The 26128-nt window shown below is 37.1% G+C and overlaps 1 protein-coding gene across 2 annotated transcripts in view; it reads right to left on the bottom strand.

The window, feature by feature from the left end:
* USP40 (ubiquitin specific peptidase 40) overlaps nucleotides 1–26128 on the bottom strand; it is an 81543-nt gene that overhangs the window by 45850 nt on the left and 9565 nt on the right. For both annotated transcript variants that reach the window (XM_010841236.1, XM_010841235.1), the window contains exons 6-12: nucleotides 24977–25123; nucleotides 22330–22473; nucleotides 19705–19833; nucleotides 14126–14221; nucleotides 12124–12231; nucleotides 4679–4979; nucleotides 1761–1842 (exon numbers count right to left, since the gene is read on the bottom strand). In XM_010841236.1, coding sequence (XP_010839538.1) covers nucleotides 1761–1842; nucleotides 4679–4979; nucleotides 12124–12231; nucleotides 14126–14221; nucleotides 19705–19833; nucleotides 22330–22473; nucleotides 24977–25123 — 1007 coding nt within the window. The remainder of the gene's footprint in view (nucleotides 1–1760; nucleotides 1843–4678; nucleotides 4980–12123; nucleotides 12232–14125; nucleotides 14222–19704; nucleotides 19834–22329; nucleotides 22474–24976; nucleotides 25124–26128) is intronic.

The following is a 26128-nucleotide window of genomic DNA, read 5'->3' on the forward strand; positions in this document are numbered from 1 at the left end:
CACCATGACCCGTCCGTCTTGGGTGGCCCTGCACGGCATGGCTCATAGTTTCATTGAGTTACGCAAGCCCCTTCGCCACGACAAGGCTGTGATCCATGAAGGGGTTACAATTTCTATTTTCCTCCTTCCTTCCACTAGACCTCACAGACCCTCCCATAAACTATCTGAAGTCAGCCTCATGATCCCTGGAGTCTACTCTCCAGGTCATATGTCCTCAGCAGCAGCCTGGCATCTGCTACATTTCTGAATCCATGGAGCTTCTGTGAGGCACTGCACCAAAAACACTCCAGAGCTCAGCCAATGGAGAGCTAGATGACTCAGGTACCTCAGGCACAGTTCTGTGAATGTGGTCAAAGACACATTAGCTTTTGATGAACACAGTATAAAGCTTAGTGCTGGCTGACTAAAAACCCCCTGGGCTGTTCCTGTTTTTAGTACTAACTGCTAATCCACACCACCATGGAGGTTGGTTATTTTTCACACTTCAGATATTTGACTCTGGTAAATTTTTATATTTTTTAGTGCCTTGATTTTTGTTGAGATTTATTTCCTTTGATCTTAATTTGCTGTTCAGTCAATTTATTTTTTCTCAGCTTCAAATCAATGATAAAAATGTTGAACACATACCTGCTATGTATGCAGCCCCTTGAGTCTATAAGGAGACTGTAGGAACATCCATTTCCCTAATCCAGTACCCTATGGACCCACCAACCCAGAAAACAAATAAAAAACCAGTTCTTCACGGTCCAAGGTTAGACCTCAAAAGAAAAATGTTGAGATCAACAAGCTCTCACAAATCATCCATTTAATAATCCATTGTAAGTTTTCGCCCAAGACTGACATTAAGCCCAACAGTCTGCAGACCCCACATTTCCTCCCTTTGCCTGTCTCTGGTGTGCCGTTGTTAAGGGAAGCACACTGATCAAAACTGCCCACCCTGGCCAGGCACCATGGTAACCATTTGCATGAGTTGTTTTATGACAGGAGGTCCTGATAAGGAATGGGAACTAATAAGCCACCACCAACCAGAAGAGTTCGGGAAAGGCGGAAAGGAGACGCCACGTGTCTGTCCACTTCCCAGAATCCCTCTCGCCAGCATTCATCTTGGCTGAGCGATGCGTGCGCCACCAGGAAAGACCCTGAATTAGAATGATTGGCCAAAGACCACCCGGAAACTAATCCCATCACCATAAAACCCGAGACTGCGAGCCACACGGCAGAGCAGTTCTCCTGGGTTCCCTTAGCCTACTGCTGCTCTCCACCCGGGTGCCCTTTCCCAATAAAATCTCTTGCTTTGTCAGCACATGTGTCTCCTTGGACAATTCATTTCTGAGTGTTAGACAAGAGCCCAGCTTCAGGCCCTGGAAGGGGTCCCCCTTCCTGCAACGCTGTCACTACAGGCCAGTTCTCCACAACTACTTACACATGAGGGGGAGTTTTCATGACAGACTCTCGTCTATGCCAAGGAAATAACTCATTCAGTACAATGGAGTGCTCAGATTTCTCTAGTTTTCTTAGACTTTGATCCCTACTTAACAATGGCCATTTAAGTGTCATTATTTCATCATTCTCACAGATAAGGGTAATTTCAAAGTAAAAGATACTCTCAGCATTAAAATTCAGCAGCTAATAACAAGACATTGGCATTAAATAGTTGACTTTTTTCCTTCTTTTATTTTTATTACTGAATACTTAAGACCTCAATTAGGTCTTTGCTCCCCAGAAAAACCATTCAAATTCTAAAAGTAACTTAAAGTTACCTTTTTATTTGTAGTTCAATGTTAGCTGCATCCATTTCACTCAGCAAATGACGTGGAACCTTGTATCGTGGGTTAGCTCGAGCTGTGAACAAAACTTTTCATTAACTTGTGCTGACTAAATAAAATCTGGTTGCTGAAAAGGAAGTATGGAAAACTATAAAGGACCGTGATGGGAGCTAGGAAAGCTTCTACAATTTGCGTGAATACAAATTTTCTCTGGATCTTAGTTTCCCCATCTATAAATTGAAAATATTAAAACATAAAAAAGGTAAACAGTTCTTTAAGCCAAGCTAGAGAATTCCATTCCTTCAACTCTTTTTAAATATACCTTTTAAAAAGAACATGTGCTATTTTCTTCCTGATACCAAATGATCATTATAAATAAAAGTTCTAGAAATGATGTTTTTTAATGTAAAAGAAATAAATATTACCTATAATCATCCTCCTAGGGAATACTGCTAAAATGTGATCTATATACTTCTTTTTTTTGAGGATCTATATATACTTCTGATGTTTATTCTATACAGTGTGTCTGTACACACACACACACACACACACACACACCCCACACACACCTATTTAAAGCAACTGAGATTACAGTCAACAAACACCTAACTTGCTTTTTCATTTAATACACTGTGAATATTTTTCCAAAGCTTTAAATGACTGCATGGTAGCCCATCCTATAAATAGCTTAATTAATCCATTTCTGTTGGACATTCGGGTGATTTCCAGTTTAGTCATTACTACAAAGTAACAGGGGTAACGAGTATCTTTGAACTAAAAATTTATACACAGCTCTGATTATTTCAAAACAAATCCGTACGATTATTGGCTTAAGGTTTTTAAATACATACAACCAAACCAGTTGTATTACTTTATATACCTACCAAATGTAGAGGGAGTGCTAATTGTTGAGAACCAGATTAATAGAAATACTTGATTTGGGAGGAAAAATGTCACTCACTGCTGTTATGATTCATGTTTTTTGGTTATGGGCTAGATAGATCTTTTTTGGCAGTTTATTGGTTGTTCTTATTTCTTCTTTTGTACATTATTTATATCCTTTTTCCAATTTACTACTGAGCACAATGGAATAAATGTAAGAGCACTCTACAGACAGGGAAAATAAATCTGTCATATATGTTTCTGTTTTCCATCAACTTGTCATTTGCCTTTTGGCATTGTGTAATAGGGTTTATGTGGGCTTCCCTGGCAGCTCAGATGGTAAAGAGTTTGCCTGCAATTCAGAAGACCAGGTTCAATCCCTAGGTTGGGAAGATCCCCTGGAGAAGGGAATGGTTACCCACTCCAGTATTCTTGCCTGGAGAATTCCATGGCCAGAGGAGTCTGGCAGGCTATAGTCCAAGGGATCATGAAGTGTCACAACCGTTAGTCACAACTAAGTGACTAACACACATACACAGTTAAGGTTTGCATCACTTTTCCTTCATTTTTTTTGTTGCTTTCAAGCTAAGGAAGGTCTTTTCTATCTTAAGATCAGAAAAATACCTACATTTGAAGGCTTCTTTTTTACATAAACATTAAAGGAAGTATAATTTCATGAAAGGGATAAATATAATCACTTGTACTAACTGTTAATTTAAGTGATTAGCAACTAACCAACTTCCCAGTTGTATTTACAGAGTAATTCATTTTCCCCCTATTTATCTGAAAGGCTACCTTTTCATGGATTAACATCCTAAAAATACTTAGATCAGCTTCTGGGCTTATTGCTCAATGATCTGTCTACCTCTGCATTAGTGCTACATTGTCTTAATTACTACAACATTATAAATATGTTTACACTGATACAGTAAATTTTCCTTTAGCATTTTCTCTTCAGTTTTCATTAATTTATCTTTTGAGGTGAACTTTAGAAGCATTTTGCCAAGTTCCATCCCTTCAACCCCCTAAAAAACCATCAAGATTTTGTCTGGATCTTTATTTAAGTCCTAAGCTAATTGGAAAATTGTCACTTAGTACATATTCTAATTATGTACACACTGAAGTTCAATTCAGTGAAAAAAACATGTCATCTGAAAAAACTGATATATATTTCTACAATTGTGAATTTAATTTTTCTTCAATATTTTTTATCAGAATGATTACCATATTTTTTTCCCCTCAGGGAAAAAAAACCTTTCTGGTCAATAGAACCATTATATAATTATTACTGTTTCAGGTCCAGAGAGTTAATTTCCTTTGATTCATTGCAAATCAGTAACTACTTTATTCTTATTCTTTATAAAAATGATCACAGTATCCTCATCTGTAATCATAGATATGTTTCAATCTAAACAGCTTTCTTAGTTAGAATTTTTCACTTTTGCATAAATTCTGGGAAGTGATTAAAAAAAATTCTTACAGACTAATTAATGTTAGTAGCTTAAGCTCTAAAATTTATCATTGTGGATCTCAGTGTTTAACTTCCACCATGGTATGAGTTCTCTTAGAAGATTCAGCAAAGCGGGCTTCAGAGATACTTCAACTGCTTAAAGACTTATTACCTTGAGGTAAAGGAAAAAAGAAAATAAAAGGGAACACATGAAAATAAGACCAAGGCCACTTGCAACCCAATGACAACACATGCCCGAACTGCAGAGACAAGCCTGAATGGAGAACAATTGTGTCTGCCCTGCTCACACAACAAGAAAACATGATGTGACCCAAGGAAATGCCATTGTGAAAATCTAACTATGGCTTCATATTATTACCTGGTGAAAAAAAACAGAAACATATCATCTTTTAAAAATGACAAAATGTCGTCTTTCTTGTATAGTTCTAGTTAACTTGAAAATATTTTAAAATATCCAAGAGTAAACCTTCTTCTAAAAGGGCAAAACTTCAAATAGCACTCAATATTTATCTTCTATAGTCATCAACTTAAACAAATAGGGACATTTATCTTGCCATACCTTCAGGGGGTCTCTGTAACTGGGATTTTCGATAAAACAGCATGTAGGCACTTTCTTTTCCTTGAAATTGCTGTTCAATATCCCTTTCCTTGATTGGTTGGACTGTGGAATCATTTATATCAAACCAGTGGGGACAGGAGGGTCTATCATTTAATGTTAAGGATTCTGAAGTAAGTGTCTTGAAAAGTCGTTGATCATTTCTTTGGATATCAGACTCAGCCTGGAGAGAAGAATCCTTCAACAGACGAACTGTACTTTCATCTGAACTGAGCAGAAATATCTGAGAATGAACCTGCAAAAACTGTACAGAAACAAAAAACAAACATTAGGTTAACAAAAAAAATTTTCATTGACATGATTAAAAAAATTTTCCTTTCTGTGTATGTCAACTTTTTGGCCTGGCCAGTTTAAGAGGGAAAAAAATTTCATTTGGGCCATAATAACACATTTAATAAAAATCAGAGTGCTTTCTGTGGAACAGTCTAATAGCTATATCCAGGGAGAAAGCTGCCATGACACAATCTTTTTTATTGTTTGTTTTTTTTTTTGCACATTCCTACCCCTAGGCCCTAGCCTCTCAGCACATGCCCTGTGATGACACAATCTTAAACATGTTTTAATTATATCTCAATAACTGTTTTAATGCTGTTTTAAAAAGTCTTTACTGAAACAGATTACATAGAATAAAGACTTTCAAAATGTTTAAAGCAATCCAAACAAAGCACAAAACAAAGGAAATTACACAATGAAGCATCATAGAAGATAATCCTGACAAAACTATGGGATATAGTCATAATTACAGGCTTACATGAACTAAATTAAGTATTGTCTTTCCTGGAAGCTGACAGGCTAGCTCAAGAAATCAAAACATTGAAGGTTAAGTCATAATCCCAAAGATGCTCAAATTCCTCCAGCTAAAGGATTAGGAAGAAAAAAATTTTTCTTCCCCAGCCTATCCCACCTTTCCACCCCTACTCCACTCTTCTCTCATTCCCTAATTTCTTCATGGCCTGTATCTCTTCCTTTTCTCTCAGCACAAACTACTTCACACAGAAAATCACTTGGGGGCATATGGAACATTTTCTTAGCTCATTGAACAACAGAGAAAGGTGATTTTCTCATTTTTCTCTTGGAAAGGAAGAATTTGTAACAATCCATACTCTGATCAAACAGATGACCCAGAGGTAATACTGTTAACACTATATACAACAGATAGTAATATAGTTTCAGTAATGAATACTTTCCATATAGCAATTTTTTTCTTTGTTCGATAGTTGAAGATTAACTATTTTAAACTTCAAACTTCAGTGTAGTCTAGTTCCAGTAATGGCAGAGAATTTTATTTTCAGAATAACCCCACTGATTAAAAATCATAAACGTTATGCAAAATAAAGAAAACAACTGTTTGAAGAGGAACCAAAAACAGACGAAGTGGGGGTGAGGGGGGCATAACCCTTCAAAAAGGGAAACGAGCTAGGTGAGCTCAGCACTGACCCGCCACTTCCCAGTCTGCTGCACAGAACGATAGAGAAGAGAATTCAAGTGAAGGGCAGGAGTCTTACTGGACTCAGGAGGCAGAATCTGAGAATGCCAGAGAGGCAGGAGAGTGAAAGAGAAAATTCCAGAAGTAACCCTATATCAAAACCTCCCCCCATCCTTGGCTGACTTTTGAATGGCACATGTACAGTCTGAGACCCAAGGAACCGAGCAGAAAGCAACAGCTGGGAGATCCAAGATATGAGCAGAGATTTAGGCCCCCTGCTGCTGGACAGGAAGAGCATGGAGCTGAAGTTCTGCTAAGTCTGAGGCATACGACAAACACCTCAGGCTTTCCACTGAGATTCTAGAAGGGTCCCGTCTTAGGTCAGGGATTGATAAACTTTTCTGTAAAGGGCCAGACAGTAATATTTTAGGCTTTGTCGGCTAAGAGGCAAACCTGAGCATCTTTTTAAACGTTAACTGTTTGAAAGTGTAAAGAGAATTTTTAGGTGGGGGTTGTACAAAATAGGGCAGCAATCCCTAGTCTGCCCATGCTTGCTAACCTCTGCCTTAAGAGGGAGGACCATGCAGGCCCCAGGACTAACAGCTACTCCCTACGACTGTCAGCTAAACTATAACAGATCCACCCTACCAAAGCCCCAAATGAAGGTTCCACAGGATCAAGGTGATTACAAGTTACTTAAGGGTCTGTTAGATTATAATGAAAAACTCTTACAATCCACAGCCTCTAAAACACATCTTCCACAATGTCCAACAAGCAATATAAGAGTATATGGCATGCAAAGAAATAGGACAATGTGATTCATAATAAAGAGATAAGACAGTCAATTCACAAGAGACAAAAAAGTGAATATAGACCCAGAAATAATCCCGATGTTATAATAGTAAAGTTATTGAAATACATAAATTTATAGGAAAGGATGTACAGAGTAGGTTCAAATGCGGAATTTCAGCAAAGAAACAGGCATTTTTAAAAGACCTAAGTCAAAAATCTACAGCTGAATAAGACAACTGAAACAAAAAAATTCACTGGCTGGGGTTGATAGAAGACTGGATACAGCAGAAGACAGGTCAATGGAAATTACCCAAATTGGAGCCAAGGGGGAAAAAAACCCCCACAAAACCCTACGAGAATATCTACGACCAGTGAGGAAATACTGAATAGCCAATATGTATGTAACTGTACGTTTTGAAGAAGAGAGAGATAGTAGAGCAGAAAAATAAATTGAAAATGGCCAAAACTGAAGAAAGAGTTCAAGCCTCAGATATAAAAAAACTTAGGAGATACAAAGCAAATAAACACAAAGAATGCCATACCAAGACACATTATTGTTAAACTGCTAAAGACCAAAGATAAAGAAATGATCTTAAAAGTAAACAGAAAAAAAGACATGTTACATTTAAGTGACACTGACTTCTCAGTCAAAATAAAGGAAGCCAGAACATAATAAAGTGACATTTTAAAGTGCCGAAAAAAACCAATAAAAACTATTAACCTAAAATTCTACACCCAGCAAGAATGCCATTAAAAAAAAATGAAAGCAAAATAAAAATACCAGACAAACAAAAACTGAGAATATTTTTGCCCGCAGTTCTAGATGCCTAGAAAAACACTACAGGAAGATCTCTAGGCTGAAGGGAAAGGATATTAGGTGTAAACTTGGACATGCAAGAAGGAACAATAAACACCAGAATGGGTAAAATAAAACATGATTTTTTTCATTAATGTCTTTAAAAGTCATTTAAATGTTTAAAGGAAACATACATACAAACACATGGTGTATTTACAAATAACGGTAAGATACAAGACAACAGCAGAAAAGGATGAGTAGGAAAATGGAATTATACTACTATAAGCCTCTTACGTGGTACATGAAGTGTTACACTATTGGTCTGTACATTACAATACTAACTTATGTATAGTGCAATACCTACAATAAAAAATTAAAGAACTACAGCCAAAAAGTCAACAGAGGAGACAAAAATAAAACATTAAAAATTACTTGATTAATTCAAAAGGCAAGAAAGAAAAAAAAGGAACAAAGAATAAAGGAGGCAAATAAAAATCAAATGGCTAGATGATGAATTCAACTCAACTATATAAATGGATACATTAAAAATAAATGGACTGAACATTCTAATTAAAAGGGAGACTATCAAACTCTATTATTTGATAGAAAACAGATGGAGAAAAACAAATACAAAGCTGTTTCTTTGAAAAGGTTAATAACCTTGATAAACTCTTAGCAAGCCTGATGAAAAAGAAATCTAAAAAACACAAATTACCAATATCATAAATGAAATAGGGTCCTATAGGTCCTACAGATATTAAAAGGATAATATGGTAGTATTTCAAACAACTTTATGCTAACAAATTTGACACTTTAAGAGGTTAAATTCCTTAAAAATCACAATTTTCCAAAATCAACAAAAACCAACTTCATACTGTTTACAATAGACACACTTGCATTAGAAAGCTTGGTGCAAAGTAGGTAATAATACCAAACAAAGTAGATTTGAAGGTAAGGACCATGACTCAGACAGTAAAGAATCCACCTGCAATGCAGGAGACCTAGATTCAATCCCTGGGTCAGGAAGATCCTCTGGAGAAGGCAATGGTTACCCACTCTAGTATTCTTGCCTGGAGAATCCCACAGATGGAGGAGCCTGGCAGGTCGGGCTAGTCCATGGGTCACAAAAAGTCGGACACGATTGGGCAATGGAGCACAAATTAGCGTTTAGAAGGAAATTATGATTTAAAAGCATGTTTTAAAAAACAACTGAGATACCAACCCAAGAAGCTAGAGAAGGATGATTAAATTAAATCCCAGAGGTGAAAGGGAAGAAATAACTAAAAACAGAAATCAATGAAGTTGAAAACTTCATGAAGTAGAAAATAAAGGTAAAAGTTGTTTTTTGAAAAGCTGTTTTATAAAAATTTGATAAGCCCTAAAGAGTCTTATGAAAAAAGTGAGCAAACACAAACTTCTAATTTCAGGAATGAAAATGAAGAACTTTAGGTCCTACAGACACTAAAAAAGATAATATGAGATATTCTGAACAACTTCATGCCAATAAATTTGACACCATATATAAAAGGACAAATTCTTTTAAAAATACAATTTTCTAAGACAATCCAAGAAGTAATAAAAATGTAAGTAACTCTACAAACAAATTAAAACTATAATATAAAAAACTTCCCATAAAAACATTTCAGGTCTAACTAGCTTTATCAAACATTTAAGAAATAATAATCTACCTCAGAAAAATTCTTTTCAAGAATATAAAAAAGTGAGAATTTCCCAATTTGTTTTGAGTCCTCCCTAACTTTGATATGGAAAAGGAAACGGCAACCCACTCCAGTATTCATGCCTGGAAAATCCCATGGACCAAGGAGCCTGGTGGGCTACAATCCATGGGGTCGCAAAGAGTTGGACATGACTGAGTGACTTCTGTGTGTGTGTAACTCTTGATAATAAAACCTGACAAAGATACTACAAAAAAGGAAGTTAAAGACTCATGTCTCTCATAAACATAGGCACAAAATCTTAATAAAATATGAGCCAAATATTTGCCATTTCCTTCTCCAGGGGATCTTCCCAACCCAGAAATTGAACCCGGGTCTCCTGCATTGCAGGCAGACTCTTTACTTACTGAGCTGCAAGGGAAGCCCAACATAAACAACAGAGATACATATAACTATGTCATGATCAAATGTGATTTATCCCAGAAATGTGAGATTTGCTTTAACATTGAAAAAAGTCAAAAGAATTCACTACATTAACAGAGTAAAAGAAAAGAGCCCTGTGGTCACATCAATAAATGTAAACAAACAGCATTTGATAATCTCCAACCTCTATTCAAGATACAACTATCAGCTGCTTGTAACACACCCAAAGGAATCTGGGTTCACTGAGACAAGGGGCATAAAACTTGTGGCCTTCCTATGACCAAATACTCTCTACATGTCCTCTGCACTTCATGTGGCTGTTGGGCAGGACCAGTGGGACAAGGTTCAATATTGGAAGGAAAGCTGCAATATTTAGTGGGGAAGTTTGCTACTTAAGAGTCTGTCCAGCCCATGAATGCATGGGCCATGAGTGGTCACAGAAATATAAAGGCTTTGAAAGAGGGAGAGATTTCAACTATTTACGCCATTCTGGAAAAGGCAAAACTATGGATACAATAAAAAGATTAGTGGTTGCTAGGAGTCTGGAAGTGAGGGGAGATGAATACACAGAATACAATTTTTTAGTGCAGTGGAAATACTTTGTATGACATTATTACAATGGATATATGTCATTATACATTTTTTTTCCAAACGAACAGAATGTAGTACTACTTACTTCATTAGAATGAATCCTAAGATGAACTATGGACTTTGGTGATTACAACACATCAATAGGGTTCATCCTTGGTTTAGGAAAAACAAGCTAACCAACCAACCACCCTGATGAATGATGTTGATAACACCTATGCATGCTGTGGGGAAGGAGAATATGGGAAATTTCTGTACCTTCTTACTAATTTTGTTGTAAACTGCTCAATAAACTTAATATACAGATAAGTATAGATATTCTGTATGTATGTGTTTACTGGACTGTGATGTAAAATGTACTTTTTAGGTCAAAAAAGTTTGCAAGCCACTGTAGTTAAGTTATATTGGCAAATAAAAGCACAAATTAGCTTCAAGGAAAAAAAGAGATAAACTACCAGTCAACTATGAGTAAAAGCTAACTTCCTCAAACTTATGAAGAATATTTTTATTTAAAAACAAAACAATAAAGCCCCTGCACAGCTGATAACATACTTAATAATAGTAAAATACTGAAACACTGATCCAATCATTTTGATTGAAAACCTAAGGCTGTCCATGAACTCAGGGTCAATAACTTCATTTATGAACTGCGGTCTAATTAAAAGATGAACTTAAACACGGACTGAAGCACGTAAGCACCTTGCTTCTACAAGAAATAGCTCCAAATGTTTACTAAGTGTTTTGTTGCTTTGCTTGTTTTCAGTCAAGTTTTTGTCTCAATTCTGGCATTACCAGCTTTTGCTCATCTTACAGTTGAGGAAACCAGACTGCCAAGTTTAGTAAAATTATGTGTCAAAGAAAGATCAAGTGAAATGTGGATGAATGCCAGAAGACATTTCTGTAAGTAAGATGATAAGCCTTAGAATATGAACTTTGCATATACACAATGGAGTATTACTCAGCTATAAAAAGGAACGCATTTGAGTCAGTTCTAATGAGGTGGATGAAACATAGCCTATTATACAGAGTGAAGTAAGTCAGAAAGAGAAACACCAATACTGTATATTAATGTATATATATGGAATTTAGACAGACCGTAATGACGATCTATGCAAGGCAGCAAAAGAGACATAGATGTGAAGACCAGACTTTTGGACTCTATGAGAGAAGGTGAGCGTGGGATGATTTGAGAGAACAGCATTGAAATATGTATATTACCACATGTAAGAGAGATGACCTGTGCAAGTTCAATGCCTGAAGCAGGGCACTCAAAGCTGGTGCTCTGGAACAACCCAGAGGGATAGAATGGGGAGAGACAGGGGACGGGGGTTTAGGATAGGGGACACATGTGTACCCATGGCTGATTCATGTTGATGTATGGTAAAAACCACCACAATATTGTAAAGTAATTATCCTCCAATTAAAATTAATTAATTAAAAAAAAAAGAATATGAACTTGGTGACATTTTTTGCTGTTGTGATTAAAAGCCCATTCTCTATTCTTCTCTTTCTTAATTCTTGATTCTATGATAAATTACTAAGTCATTTAACTGAATTTTAACCATTAAGAAAAATATTAATTCTATTTCTACCTAATTTAAATTTCCTTCTGCAAAGAAATTCATGTTGCCAAGATCACAATAAAATTTCTTGGGGATGGAACTTTCTAGAAGGATGTCATGACTACCTTTCGCAGTGGTCCATACTGTTTTCGGTACTTCTTATTCCAAGATATTCCTATCTTCTTCAAGAGTTTCTGGCCCAGCTGATCAACGGGAATTAGATTACTCTCCTCCTTATGAAAGAAAGAAAAGTCATTTAAGAAAATCTGATAAGATTTAAGTGCAATGCTTAGGAGTTCAAGGGACCAACAGGATTAATAAATGGGCCTGTAACACCAAACAAGTAGGTGGATTAACCAAAATTATTTAAAAATCAAAAGCTTTTTAAAATAGATTAAGCCTAAGTTTAGAAAACTTGAATTTTGCCACTTTCTATGTGGTAACGTTTAAACATTTCAAGAGCAATATCCAAAGTGTATTTAGAGATTTGGTAAATTTCTGATATTATGTGGGATTTTTAGAAGAAATACTTTCATGCAAAAAAAAACTACTGGTCTCTTCTGAATGTTCTGAATTATAAACAACTTCTAAAAGGGGGTAAGAAGTGACTATTTTGAGCTGAAATCTGTCCTCTTACCACAAAAATTCATATGTTGAATTCCTACCTCTCAAAATTTTAACTGATTATATTTGGATAGGGCAGTTAAAGAAATGACTAAGTTAAAATGAGGCCTTAAGGGTGGGCCCTTATCCAATCAAGCATCCTTATAAGAAAGGAAATTTGGACCCACAGAGACACCAGGGATGCACATGAACACAGGAAAGGCCATATGAGGACACAGCAAGAGCCAAGCAGAGAAGCCTCAGAAGAAACCAGATCTGCAGACACCTTGTCCAGCCTGAGAACTATGAGAAAGCAAATTTCTGTTAATTAAGACACCGGTCTGTGGGATTTTATTATGTCACATTACTTTGCTAACAAAGGTCCGTCTAGTCAAGGCTATGGTTTTTCCAGTGGTCACGTATGGATGTGAGAGTTGGACTGTGAAGAAAGCTGAGCGCCAAAGAATTGATGCTTTTGAACTGTGGTGTTGGAGAAGACTCTTGAGAGTCCCTTGGACTGCAAGGAGATCCAACCAGTCCATCCTAAAGGAGATCAGTCCTGGGTGTTCATTGGAAAGACTGATGCTGAGGCTGAAACTCCAGTACTTTGGCCACCTCATGTGAAGAGCTGACTCACTGGAAAAGACCCTGATGCTGGGAGGGATTGGGGGCAGGAGGAGAAGGGGACGACAGAGGATGAGATGGCTGGATGGCATCACTGACTCGATGGACATGGGTTTGAGTAAACTCTGGGAGTTGGTGATGGACAGGGAAGCCTGGCGTGCTGCGATTCATGGGGTCGCAAAGAGTTGGACACGAGTGAGTGACTGAACTGAACTAGCAGACTAAGACAGTAGCCATAGACCAATATTCAGCCTAGGTCCCTAGAAAGAAACTGAGAAAAAAATGTTCATTAAGAATGAATGAATAAATGAAAAGAGACTACCATCTTTACAACAGGGTACGTGATAAACATTAAAAGTCATACACTTATGATATTATACATGTTGATATATGGCAAAACCAATACAATATTGTAAAGTTAAAAAAAAAAAAACAAGTCATATACTTGAGGTATTATCAGTACAGAATGAAAAAGGGGACATAACTTCAGGTCCTAAAGACATTAGAAGGATAATATGGGAAAACAGTAAATTCCAAAGAAGTATATATAGTATATCCCAATTCTATTTAAAGTAACCACCCAAAGAAATCTTGTAACCCAATCCTAACATATCTATACAAACACAAAGGAAATAAAATGCAAAGAATATATATCATAGTGTTAACAGTAACCAAACATTTGGTTTAAACTTATTTTCTTTATATACTTTCAATTTTTTCCCCTCAAAATTTCTACCATTCATAAGTATTTCTTTTATAATCAGAAAGCCTCTAATAAAATTTTTTTTTCAATAGACAGAGAATTTCCCCCAAAGACTATGAATAGTAACAATATCACTTCTACCAACTAAATCATATAGCTGATATATACATAAACACAAACATAAACATATACTCTACCTGTAATAAAATTGCTTTTAGAATCATCAATGGATCATCAACCTCCTCTTTATTCTGAATATCTTCCAAATTCACATCTGGTTTACTTTTGTCCTCCTAAAGAAGGAAAACAATTTAAAAAAAAGTTTCTATCACTAATCTCTTAGTAATTAGCAAAACAGGAATATTTGTGCCTCGGAGGTTTCAAGATGAGGAAATGATGATAAAAACATCATACTAACTTGTATGTGCTTTGGAATCAGGAAGTCTGGCTTTGAATTTCAACTGTGGTTGAATAATCCTGGACAAATTACCTAATCTCTCTAGCATTTCTATAAATTGGGATTGTGAGGTAAATAATGCTTCTAGCACAGTGATCCCCAGCCTGGACACTCCCTTGGTCTCTTTCTTTCAGAGTTTTATTTAAGTTTCATTATGTAGGCACGACTGACTGAATCATTGGCCCTTGGTGACCCATCATTGGTCCCCGGTGGCTCAGGGGTAAAAGAATCTGCTTGCAACACAGGAGACATGAGTTCGATCCCTGGGTCAAGAAGATCTCCTGCAGGAGGGCATGCATCCTGAATTCTTGTCTGGGAAATCCCATGGTCAGAGGAGCCTGTCAGGCTGCCGTACATGGGGTCGCAAAGAGTCAGACATGACTGCAGCAATGAGCACACACCACCAAACTCAATCTCCAGCCCCTGGTCCCTCCGTGGTCAGGGGAAGGGGCTGAAGGTTCTAACCTTCTAACCATGTGATTGGTCCCTCTGGTGACCAGCCCTCACCCTGCAGGTAACTTCATTAGCATAACCTCAGGTATGGTTGAAAGGGGATCATTATGAACAAGAAAAGACAACCTTATCACTGGGGAAATCTCAAGGAGCTCTAAGCCAGGAATCCAGGACAAAGATCAAATGTATATATTTTTATTATACCACACAAATAGATCCCAGCAAAAAGCTAGAAACCTGAAAGGGCTATGCTCTAAATATAAGCATGATCTACAAACAAACCCCACTCCTCAACAAAGGACAATGAGAAACTTGTTTGCTTTCACCCTGATACTAGATGGAGGTGGAAATACACTCCCTCTAAAAATCTATAATCACAAACAGGTCCTCATGTGAGTTTGTGGCCCAAATTCATACTATTTGCATGGCTCTAAAACACAGATCTTATCTTCAAGGTATTAAAGGTTGGAGGTGACCACAGGCATGTGGTAGAGTCAGACACACATCTTTCATGGAGGGTACTTTTAACTCAGGCTTCCAATCACTCCTAAACCATATTCTTAAAAAACAAACAGCCAACCAAGTCTACAGCCTAAAATAACAAAATCATGAGGAAACAGAGTCAGCAGATATCCAAAGACCCACGGTCTTCAGATACTGCAATTTTCAGGTAGAGAATAATAAAATAGTGTGTTTAAGATGTTTAAAGACATTCACAGGTTTCCCAGGTGGCCCTAGTGGTAAAGAAACCGCCTGCCAATGTAGGAGACATGAGACATTGGTTCAATTCCTGGGCTGGGAAGATCCCTTGGAGAAGGAAATGGCAACCCCCTCCAGTATTCTTGCCTGGAGAATCCCATGGACAGAGGAGCTTGGCGGGCTACAGTCCATGGGGTTGCACAGAGTTGGACACAACTGAAGTGACTTAGCATGCAAAGACATTCATGGCTAAGAAACAAGAGATTTAAAAATGGCAGGAGGGGAGAGGTAGGCTGGCATCATCCAGGATGTGACACTGGTGCAGGGGGCATGTGGCCTGGGCCGAGTCCTCCTGCACTCTGCCGGTGTCCAACCTTGGTCTTATGAGGACAGGCTGGTCCTACAAGCACCAGTCCCGGGGCTGACTCGTGAAAGTTACTGAAAAGCCTCCTTTGTCCCACATCCTCAAAGGTTCAAAGTGGTATCAACCATCAATGAAAGGAAAGCCCCCCACTTCGGAAGGCCTAAGTCAGGCTCCTCTTCATAGCCAGATCTAGGGCCACATTCTGAATAGTTAATGACCTCCATGCAAGCAGGAAGAGCTCATCTTCTAGCTGGGCTGAGAGAACTGAAATGTTGGCTTTCACCCAAGGAACATTATATGAGACAGGTCATTTAAAGGTGTTCCTTGAAGATGGCACCTAGCAGGGAAACTTGCAAGGGAAGAAGAAATCACCAAACTGAAAGCAGAAGAAACAATACCTGCCTGTGTTTACAGTATCTGGAGTCCTTTGTCTCTCGGCATAAGAGATCTCTCAGGATAATGGTAGTAAACAGAGAAGCAGTGTCCAGCAGGTATACCTACTGAGGCTGAAACTCTTAAAGCATGCATCATTGTTTGAACACCATAAAGCTCTAGATGAAAAGCTAGTGATTCTTAAAGAGTGGAATAATAAAAAAAGATAAATGTGATGCTTCACAGAAGCCATGAATTAGGAAATATACAGGCAGAGACAGAAAGCAATCTTCTGATTGCTCTTTAAGTTTCAGAAGACCCTGCTAAAGTACCAGAACTTCAGACCAGAGAAGCAGTGTAGAGAGCCAAGCCAAGTGAAAGCGCGCCTGCCTGGCCTTTGCGTCGTATAAAGGAGCTGAGAGAAGAGCCTGATGCTGCCGTCATTTCCCAAGAAATGAACACGGAATTGTAGAGATGTCCAAGGGAGAACAACTCAAAAGGAAGATATGGAAGAATCATTCCTTTTGAGCTACTTCACCGCACAGTGTGAAGCTTACCTCTGTGCATGATGTCAATGATAAACTTAAAAAGGAAACTGGAAATAAATACTTTATGCATCAAAAGACTGAGGATAAATCCTGCCCACTACAGAAGTGCCTGAAATCTGACACTGGCTGAGCAAGACTGAGGAGGGCCTGTGGCCAGCATGGAGGACAGCAGAGACACAGCCCCGAGGCAGAAGCAGAACTGCATGGAAGGCAGGAGCACTTTCTAAGGCTGAAGAGAGACAGGACAACATCGGAAACAAAGGCTACCACAGAAACATAAGTGGAAGGAGAAAACCAGGAACTACAGTGGACTAGGCAAAGGGAAAAAAAAATGAACTATATAATAACTATTTATAAGACCTGTTCACAAGCTTCTATAAAGATCTAACAAAAGGTTCAACCTCATCTTCTGGAGAGAATGAAATAAAGTTAATGCAATTGTTTGAAAGTGGGGGGGCGCAGGGGAGAACAGCTGCTTGGAGAGTAAGATTCACTTATCATGGGGCCTGGAAGACAGCAGTGTGAAGGAAGGTAAGAGGTTAAGAATCAGCCACTAAGGGTGGAACATGGAGGGCAGAACTAGACAGAGAAGGTAAGACGTGCGTCACTCTATCTGACTAAAATGTGCCCAACGAGCTAGTGTCTTGGCAAATAGGCACATGCATTCGAGAGATGCGTGTATGGCTTCCTAGACCCCAAACTGGATAAACCCAGTTCTAGAAATAAAAGACATGGGAGGTTAAGGATAGGAAAGAGTGAAACAAAACTTGTCTTTTTTCCAAAAGCAAGATGGTTGATTATAAAGTCAATGTACTAACAAGATAACTGTATTTCAATATACCAGCTACGAGCAGTCCAAAAACTACACAGAATAGACACAGTGCCATAGAACATCTCCCTGGTCAGTATTTTCCCAACAGAACAGTTAGACTTTAAATATCCAAACTTTACAAAGCGTAAGTCTCTCTCCTTACATTCTACGTATAACCAACAGAGCATCAGAAACACAGGGAGATGTTCTGAAAAGCAAAGTGAATGTCAACAAAGGGAACATGGCATTTTTCAATACTGCTGGCACTCAGAGGGCTTCCCAGGCGGCTCAGTGGTAAAGAGTCCACCTGCCAATGCAGGAGACGCAGGAGACCCAGGTTCAATCGCTTGGTCAAGAAGATCCCTTGGAAAAGGACATCGCAGCCCATTCCAGGATTCTTGCCCGAGAAATTCCACAGACAGAGGAGCCTGGCTAGCCTATGGGGTTGCAAAGAGTTGGACACGACTAAGCATGTACACATGCATGCACAGCACTCAGAGAAGCTATGTTACCTTGAGTGGAGCAATTATTCATTCATCACAGTATTAATTGTTTGACAATCAGGAAGGTATGTCTGAAGCATGCCACATCCTAACATGATGGGTTAGAACTTACATTATTGGTGTTTTAGTTACATTTTAGGAAACTGGTTGAGAGTTTGGGGCTAGCATGTAATATATTACAATTTTTTCCACTGCAAATAACTGGAACTGGACTCCTGATGAGTGCTTTATTTTCTAGAGAAAATTATATAACTTTTTTTAGACGACACTAAAGAAGTTCTAAAACCAAAAAGATGTATATTATTTACACATGTAGATTCAAAACCCTACTACTTTTATGTGTATATATGTGTGAGAATATTGACAAGGTGACTCTAGAAATGTTCAGAAAACCATAAAAACCAAAACACTCCTGAAGAATAACAACACATAGAGAGACTTGCCCTACCAGATAATAAGACTTACTAATACAGCTATGGAAATTAATAGTGTAGCATTTGCCTAGGAATAGGAAAACAAGGAACAACAACAACAAAAACAGAATACAGAGCCCCAACATGGACTTAAATAAAAATAACAATTAATATAACAGAACTAGCATTGTAGATTGGTGGGGAAAGAATGGAATATTAAATAAATGGTACTGGGAAACTGGGTTCCCAGACAGAATAAACATCATGCCATTCACAGCAAAGCATTTCAGGAAGACTGAAGTCTCATTTGTAAAACACAAAGACAATACAGAAGGATCATCTTTGTTTGGTGCCATGAAAGACAAAGAAAGCTGAGGAATGGTTATTGATTAAAGGAGACCAAAGGGCTTCCCTGGTGGCTCAGATGGTAAAGAACCTGCCTGCTAACACAGGAGACGCAAGAGACACAGCGTTCGATCCCTGGGTCGGAAAGATCCACTGGAGTAGGAAATGGCAACCCACTCCAGTATTCTTGCCTGGAAAATCCCATGGACAGAGGAGTCTGGCAGGTTACAGTCCATGGGGTTGCAAAGAGTCCGACATGACTGAGTACCTAACACTTTCACTTTTCAAGACATGCTAATTAAATATAATGCATGTTCCTGGACTTGACACTACAGTGGGAAGAAAATGCTATAATGGATTTGGATGAAACCCGTTAAATCTGATTATAAAATCCATATTAGATAATAAATAGTATTGTATCAGTATTAAAGTTCTTGATTTTGATCTACGCTTATGTAAGAGAATGTCCTGGTTCTCTGGAGATAAACACGGAGGAATTTAGGGGTAAAGAGGCTCATGAAACTTCAAGTGGTTCAGCATTAATAATGATGTTAACTCTGTGTGTGTGTGTGTTTGTATACAAAGGATGGACTTACAGAAATTTGGCAAAATGTTAACAACTGGAGAACCTAGGTGAAGAGCAAACAAGAGGTGTCTAAAAAATTTAAACTTCTATCTGTATTAACTTTTAATGCCTTTAAGAGTTTTCCACAGAGTGAACATATAAGAAATGACCAAAAAATAGCCTCACCAAAATAATAAGGCTAGAAAACAGTTGCAAAGATACTCTTAAACTAATTTCTATACTTACTTGAAACTGCCAGTTTCCCAAATGATCGACATCTTTAATATACACGTGATAATGTCCTCCATAGCAACCACCTTTGTGTATAATAACTGAGAAGAGGTCATACATATATTCCAAGTCATCTAATTCACTCTACAAGAAAGAACATAAACATTGTTATAGTTTACATAAGACAAAGATATATATAATGAAAAGGGAAAGAAGACTTTCAACTATTAAAATCAGTAAGAAACATCACTGGTTATTATTATTATTATTTAGGGTAAATTAACATAAATTTGAATAATCAGTTTTAAATTTTGAAACGCGTAATTCTTTGACTGAAAATACCAGTCATACTACACCAACCAAATTCTACCTGAGTTGAACATAAAAACATATATTCAATCAAGATGTGATTTTTATGTACTTTGGCTTAAATCATGGAAGTCCACATTATAACACAAGACATATCACCCTATCAGTGAGTGAGAGAGCATTTTAGCAAGAGAAAATCGTCTCATATTATACCTATTACACTGGTTTATAAAGGAGTTCTTTAGCAGTTGAATATATTTTAACAAGACTGTTATGTGCCTCAAAGTCAGAGCTATATCTACTATGCATTACCCCTCCAGACACTTCAGTCCTCTGCATAAAACAGGAATTTAGTAATTATGAATACTAGCTGGTTTTGTGTAGAGGCAGTTTAGTGGAATGAAAAGTTCTTTTTTTCAGTTATCAAATGTGTGATCAATCTTCTCTACAAGCAATGTGTTCTATAACTGTATAATTATGAAAACCTATGTATGCATGCTCAGTCATGTCTGACTGTGTGACCCCATTGACTGTAGCCCACCAGGCTTGTCTGTCCATGGAATTTTCCAGGCAAGAATACTGAGGTGTGTTCCCATTTCCTACTTCAGGTATGAACACCTACATGGGCATTAAAAAACAAAACCTACTTTAGGTTAAAAGATACTTGGCATATGTGATGCTACTTGGGAAGTGTCAGTTATTTAGGGAACTTATTTTCTTAAATTATACTTTTTAAGTGAGCAGCAGTTTTTAAATGTCATTTTTCAAATGTCTGGTTCAGGCAAAAACCAAGAGAGATGTAAACAAAGATGATAATGATTTTCATTAATATAGAAATCAAAAAGCAAAATTACTGTGAATTTCTTAGATGCTCAATGTCTTGCTTTTTTCAGTTTTGTTATTTCAACATATGTTAAAATCATGTGACAAACTACTTTTTGTAAAAGGACAAAAATTTTTCTATATTTGATAATGGAAGTTAACTAAACCTACTGAGGTAATCGTTTCATATTATTTGTAAACCAAGCCATCATTCTGTACACCTTAAACTTATACAAGTGATGTGGGTCAATTATTTCTCAATAAAACTGAGACAGGGAGAAATAAGTCAATTATTTAAAAATGAATTTTTTTTCCAGACAGCAAATAGGAGCAGGGAAAAGTACCCTGGAAAACCTGTTTATTCTGTGTATGCTGGTAATAGGCTCAGAGCCAAGACATTAGAACCTTTCAATGGAAATTAGTATAATTATAAAACCCAAAAGCTCGGTAACTAGGCTGAGGAAGGTCCACCGGGATTTAAAACCATTTAGAAAAAGATTACTTTGATACAAAGAAACTCTATAGCTGGCTAATTAATCTTCTGGTCTCAAACATATAAAGAATGGTTTTTAATAAGAAATGCATCAGTCTCATCACTCTGATCTTAGCATGTATAGCAACGGAACAGGAAATATTTTTAAACAGCTTATAAAGTAGGCTGATTATGTAATTAATTTGTTTTTAAACATTTTTTCCCCATGTCTTAAGGATTACAAATTCTACACTAGTGACATTCCAATTTCTCATTCGCTTTCTAAATGTGTAATTCATTTTTGCATCTAAAGTAAACTAGATCCAAATAGAACATCCTACTGAATGTTAATTTTTCCTATTGCAGGGTCTTTTCTAATTCTATTCTTAAACTTTCATTTCAAAGATTTTTCAAGGAGAGTTAAGGGGAAAAAAAAACAAACTAGAAATAAATCCATACTTGGAAATTAAAAAGGACTGCAATAAACTAGTGGTTCTCAACCAGGAGCAATTTTACCCACCTTTCCTCTCCTCAGGAGACACAGACATTCGGCAAAGTCTGAAGACATTTTTGTCACTTCTGGGCACAGAAGCGGGAGATGCTACTGTCATCTACTAGGCAGAGGCCAGGGATGTTGCTTAACATCCTAAAATACATGCACAATCCCACCACAACAGAGAATTACGCAATTCTAAACATTAACGGGGGCTGCCCAGGTGGTGTGGTGGTAGAGAATCCAGCGGCCAATGCAGGAGACATAAGAGACGCTGGCTGGATTCCTGGATGAGGAGGATCCCCTGGAGGAGGGCATGGCAACCCACTCCAGTGTTCTTGCCTGGCAAACTCCGTGGACAGAGGAGCCTGGCAGGCTACAGTCTTTGGAACCACAAAGAGTTGGACACGACTGAGCAACTGAGCACACAAATTTTAACAGTGCCAAGGCTGAGAGACTGCACTAAGCAAACTGCAAATCAGGTCAACAAAACATTCCCCTTTAGAGGGGAAAAGAAAGAATTTCAAAACAGAATAGTTCAAACCTGTTCACAAAAAGGCTTGAGATTGATCCGGAGAGGGAATGTATAACAGCTTGTTTCCTTGTATCGTTCACACTTCACAAAATCAAAATTAAATCTTAATAATGAAATTGTAAGAAAGGGAGGCAGCTTACGTAATTTGGCCGACTGTCAAAAGAAAAAAAATGTAAATTTTAAAAGCTGAATTATATAAAAGAATAACACTTCATAAGGTATAAAAAGGCAACCTATGACACAGTTTTAAGAGAAATGTCCTTAAGTCACATAAACTAATCATTGTGGATTCAACACAGCTCTTGACATAAACTCATCTATTTTAGTGCTAAAAGTTGACATTGCTCACTTATGCTTACACCTAAAAATTTACAGTGCACGTGTATGTTTTAATGTTGCTATCCTAAATAAAATTAAAGCTATCTGATGAGGGTGCTTCCTCCCAAAGAGTGCTTCTTTCCTGCCTGAGCCCTGACCTTTCACCTTCCCCCTCAGTCACTGACTTGACTTTACACAGCTCTTATTTACTGAAGAGCTGGAGCTCTATCACCTTCGACCTAGGGACTGTTTCAACGGATCCGAATCCTTTAAATTATATGAAAATATTATGTGTATTTGTGTGTATTTTTCTGGGGAGAAGATCCACAGCTTTCATTAGACTTTCAAAAGGACTCTAACTTCCCAAACACTGAGATCCATTGACTGGGTTTTTTTCTAGTTACTGTCCTTAAAAAGCAGATAATAAAATATTTTTTATTTTAATGCCTTGCTTTAAAACAAAACACTATATTGAGCTGCTCTTTATTTTAAAGGCATGAAGTGAAAGTGAAGTAGCTCAGTCATGTTTGACTCTTTGCGACCCCATGGACTGTAGCCTACCAGGCTCCTCCATCCGTGGGATTCTCCAGGCAAGAGTACTGGAGTGGGTTGCCATTTCCTTCTCCAGGAGATCTTCCCAACCCAGGGATCAAACCCGGGTCTCCCGCATTGCAGGCAGACACTTTACCATCTGAGCCACCATGGAAGACTCCCAAATCCCTTATTAATGGCAATGTGAAGGGGCAAAAAAAAATCCTTCCCCATATATAAAATTATCCATAATCATAAATACCTAACATTCCTAAAAATATATAAGACAGTAATTCTACAAATCTAGTGGGTGAAAAAGAAATTAAATGAAAAAGCAGCAATCTAACAACATGGCAGATTTTCACCCTAGCTCAAAAAAAATGCATCTAAAAAAAGTGAGCAACTCAACTATAATGTGGCGAGAAAAGAAAGACTGCCCAGAACAAGAAAATATACATTAATTTAGGTACCACAACCAAGCCTAACCTTAGAATACAGTAAATCTAATGCAACTAGAAGGCAACTTTAAAAATATCAAAATCAAAAAATTTTCACTGAAAATGAATTAAACCAATGACATAAAAGGTGCATGCAAGAATTATTTTTGTTTGGCAAAAGGTTCTTCTTTTACCAATGTGCAAATTAAGTTCAACCAGAACTAAACATGTATTTGTCTTTTCCATGATGCTCCATCCTCTAAATTTTATATTTATTTTATTAGGTTGTAGTTGTAATACCAACGAGGAAATACAAAATAGTTAAGCAAAAAATAAGCCTTTCTCTTTGGGTTTATAAAAGGGCAAAGGCTAGATGGAAATAAATATTAAACAATATAAAATTGTTTTCAAATCCTGGTTTCAGATCCCACTGTGAACGCTACAGGCATGGAGTTTATTGTTTTTATCACATTTTCACCTACAGTCTCCAGGATCCAAATCAATACCATGTGCTGTCTAAATCAACCCTCATTTTCTTTGTTGGAAAATTCAATATTGTCAGCTCTAGGAATAGTGCTATCACTCTGTCTTAACAGAATAACTGCAAAGATAAATCTTTTGTGGTAGTTCTTTAAGTCAGGGCTCAATAACCACTGGTTCAACTGAGTTCAAGGTTAGCAGGTTAATGAACAGCCTGTCATATCATCTACAAGCAGTGAAAGAGTTCCTACTACACATAATAATAGCAGCTGAGTTGATGCCACGTTGCAAAATAAATCAGTTGCTTAAATCTTGTTTTCTTTTTCTTCTATATTTTGCTTTGCTTTGTTGTATGAAGAAAAACCCTGATGTACTTTGTCAAATCCTGTCAAGTTAGGTACTTTCAATGGGGGGAGAAGGAAAAGCCATATTAGATTTGTTAGCATCAAGGAAGATACCTATCAACATATATATCAATATTGTACAATAACTGCATATGCAAAAAATAAAGCTCTCTGTTTTCATAGTGGCAGACCAAAAAAACTGAAAGCTCAACAAGCTTCCTAGTTGGCAGATATAAAAATATATTGCCTTCTTCATAATAGTAACTTCCAAAGGAAAAAAAAAAGGTTTATTTAAGAAACACTGAGCTACAAATAAATTTTTCCCGGGAGAGAAAGAAGTTGAATAAACTGTGAGGTTGAAAGCTTAAAAAATACTGTAAAAAAAATTAAAATACAAATATATACAGTGTAAGGACATGTCTTTTCAATCCTTATTACTGATTAAAAGCTTCATGTACGTCTCACACAAGGTGGCTTCACTTGACAGGCGTTCCTGCTCCAAGGACTACCCGAACACCCTCACAAGAGGCAGGGGTCTACCTTTACCTTTGCTGCTTTAACCAGCCTGTCACAGTTTCCACAGTGGTATAAGTTGTCATAGTCAAAAACTTCCTCCTCTACATACATGTTCCAGAGTGCATCTTCCAAACCTGATACATTTTTGACTGCTACTGTTAGATCTAGGAAATCTTCCTGAAATATACATGAACATAACATTGAAAATACAATTCCACAAATGTTCACAAACAGATCACCAACTCAAACATACACTGGGAATAATCACACATATATTCTTTTTTAAAACACATATATCTTTTCTATATATGAAGGCATAGGTCTCCCAAGTAGATACGGTGAGATTCATAACAATAAATTATTCTTTCTCAAGCAAATTATAACTCAGCTTAAAATATATCAGGAGCCAATTTACGAGTTCACTGTAGATACAATAAAACCTATTTTTATCAGGAAATAAACCACTGAACGCATGAATTGAGAAGAGTGTATGTGCAGTTCATTAGTACTATGTTAGTCTCCAGGCAGGCACAGCAAGGCTATGGTTGGACTCTATTGTAAACCCTGCTTCCCCCTCTTCTGCTAGGGTTAGTTTAAGAAAAAAAATTATTTTCAGCCAGGACATAAAGGTATTTTCATGAAAATTAAGAGGAGGATATTTTTTAAAATGTGAGTCTACTAATTCTACTAAAATTACCTTTGAATTACAACATATTTCCAATATTAAACAGACACAATTTGACAAGTTGAAAGCACATTTATAATTTTGCATGTGTGTTTGTGCAACAGCATTACCTTGATGGATTATGGGGATCATAAAATAGCACTAGTTAATTAGTTCATGGTGGAATTCCAAAGCAGTAAGACTAACGTTCATACATAGTTTACAAGATAGATACGTGAAAAGTTAATGCCTAATTTATAATGTGCCTTCATGTACATTATGTTTTAAAATTACTTTGTGAATCATTACATTATAGTGGTCAATCATATAGTAACCCACATACACATAACATCTTAATATTTCCAAATCAGGCTGGCCAAATCTATTATGATACACAATAAGGGTTCAAAAGTCTTTTTTATGCCCAATACTTTATCATTTAAATATATAGAATATATATATATACTTCAAAAAGGCAATTAATGCAACACTTAGAAAACGGCATTTAATTTTTTACT

This window comes from Bison bison, unplaced genomic scaffold, assembly GCF_000754665.1.
Source record: "Bison bison bison isolate TAMUID 2011002044 unplaced genomic scaffold, Bison_UMD1.0 scf7180017864158, whole genome shotgun sequence".
NCBI lineage: Eukaryota > Metazoa > Chordata > Mammalia > Artiodactyla > Bovidae > Bison > Bison bison.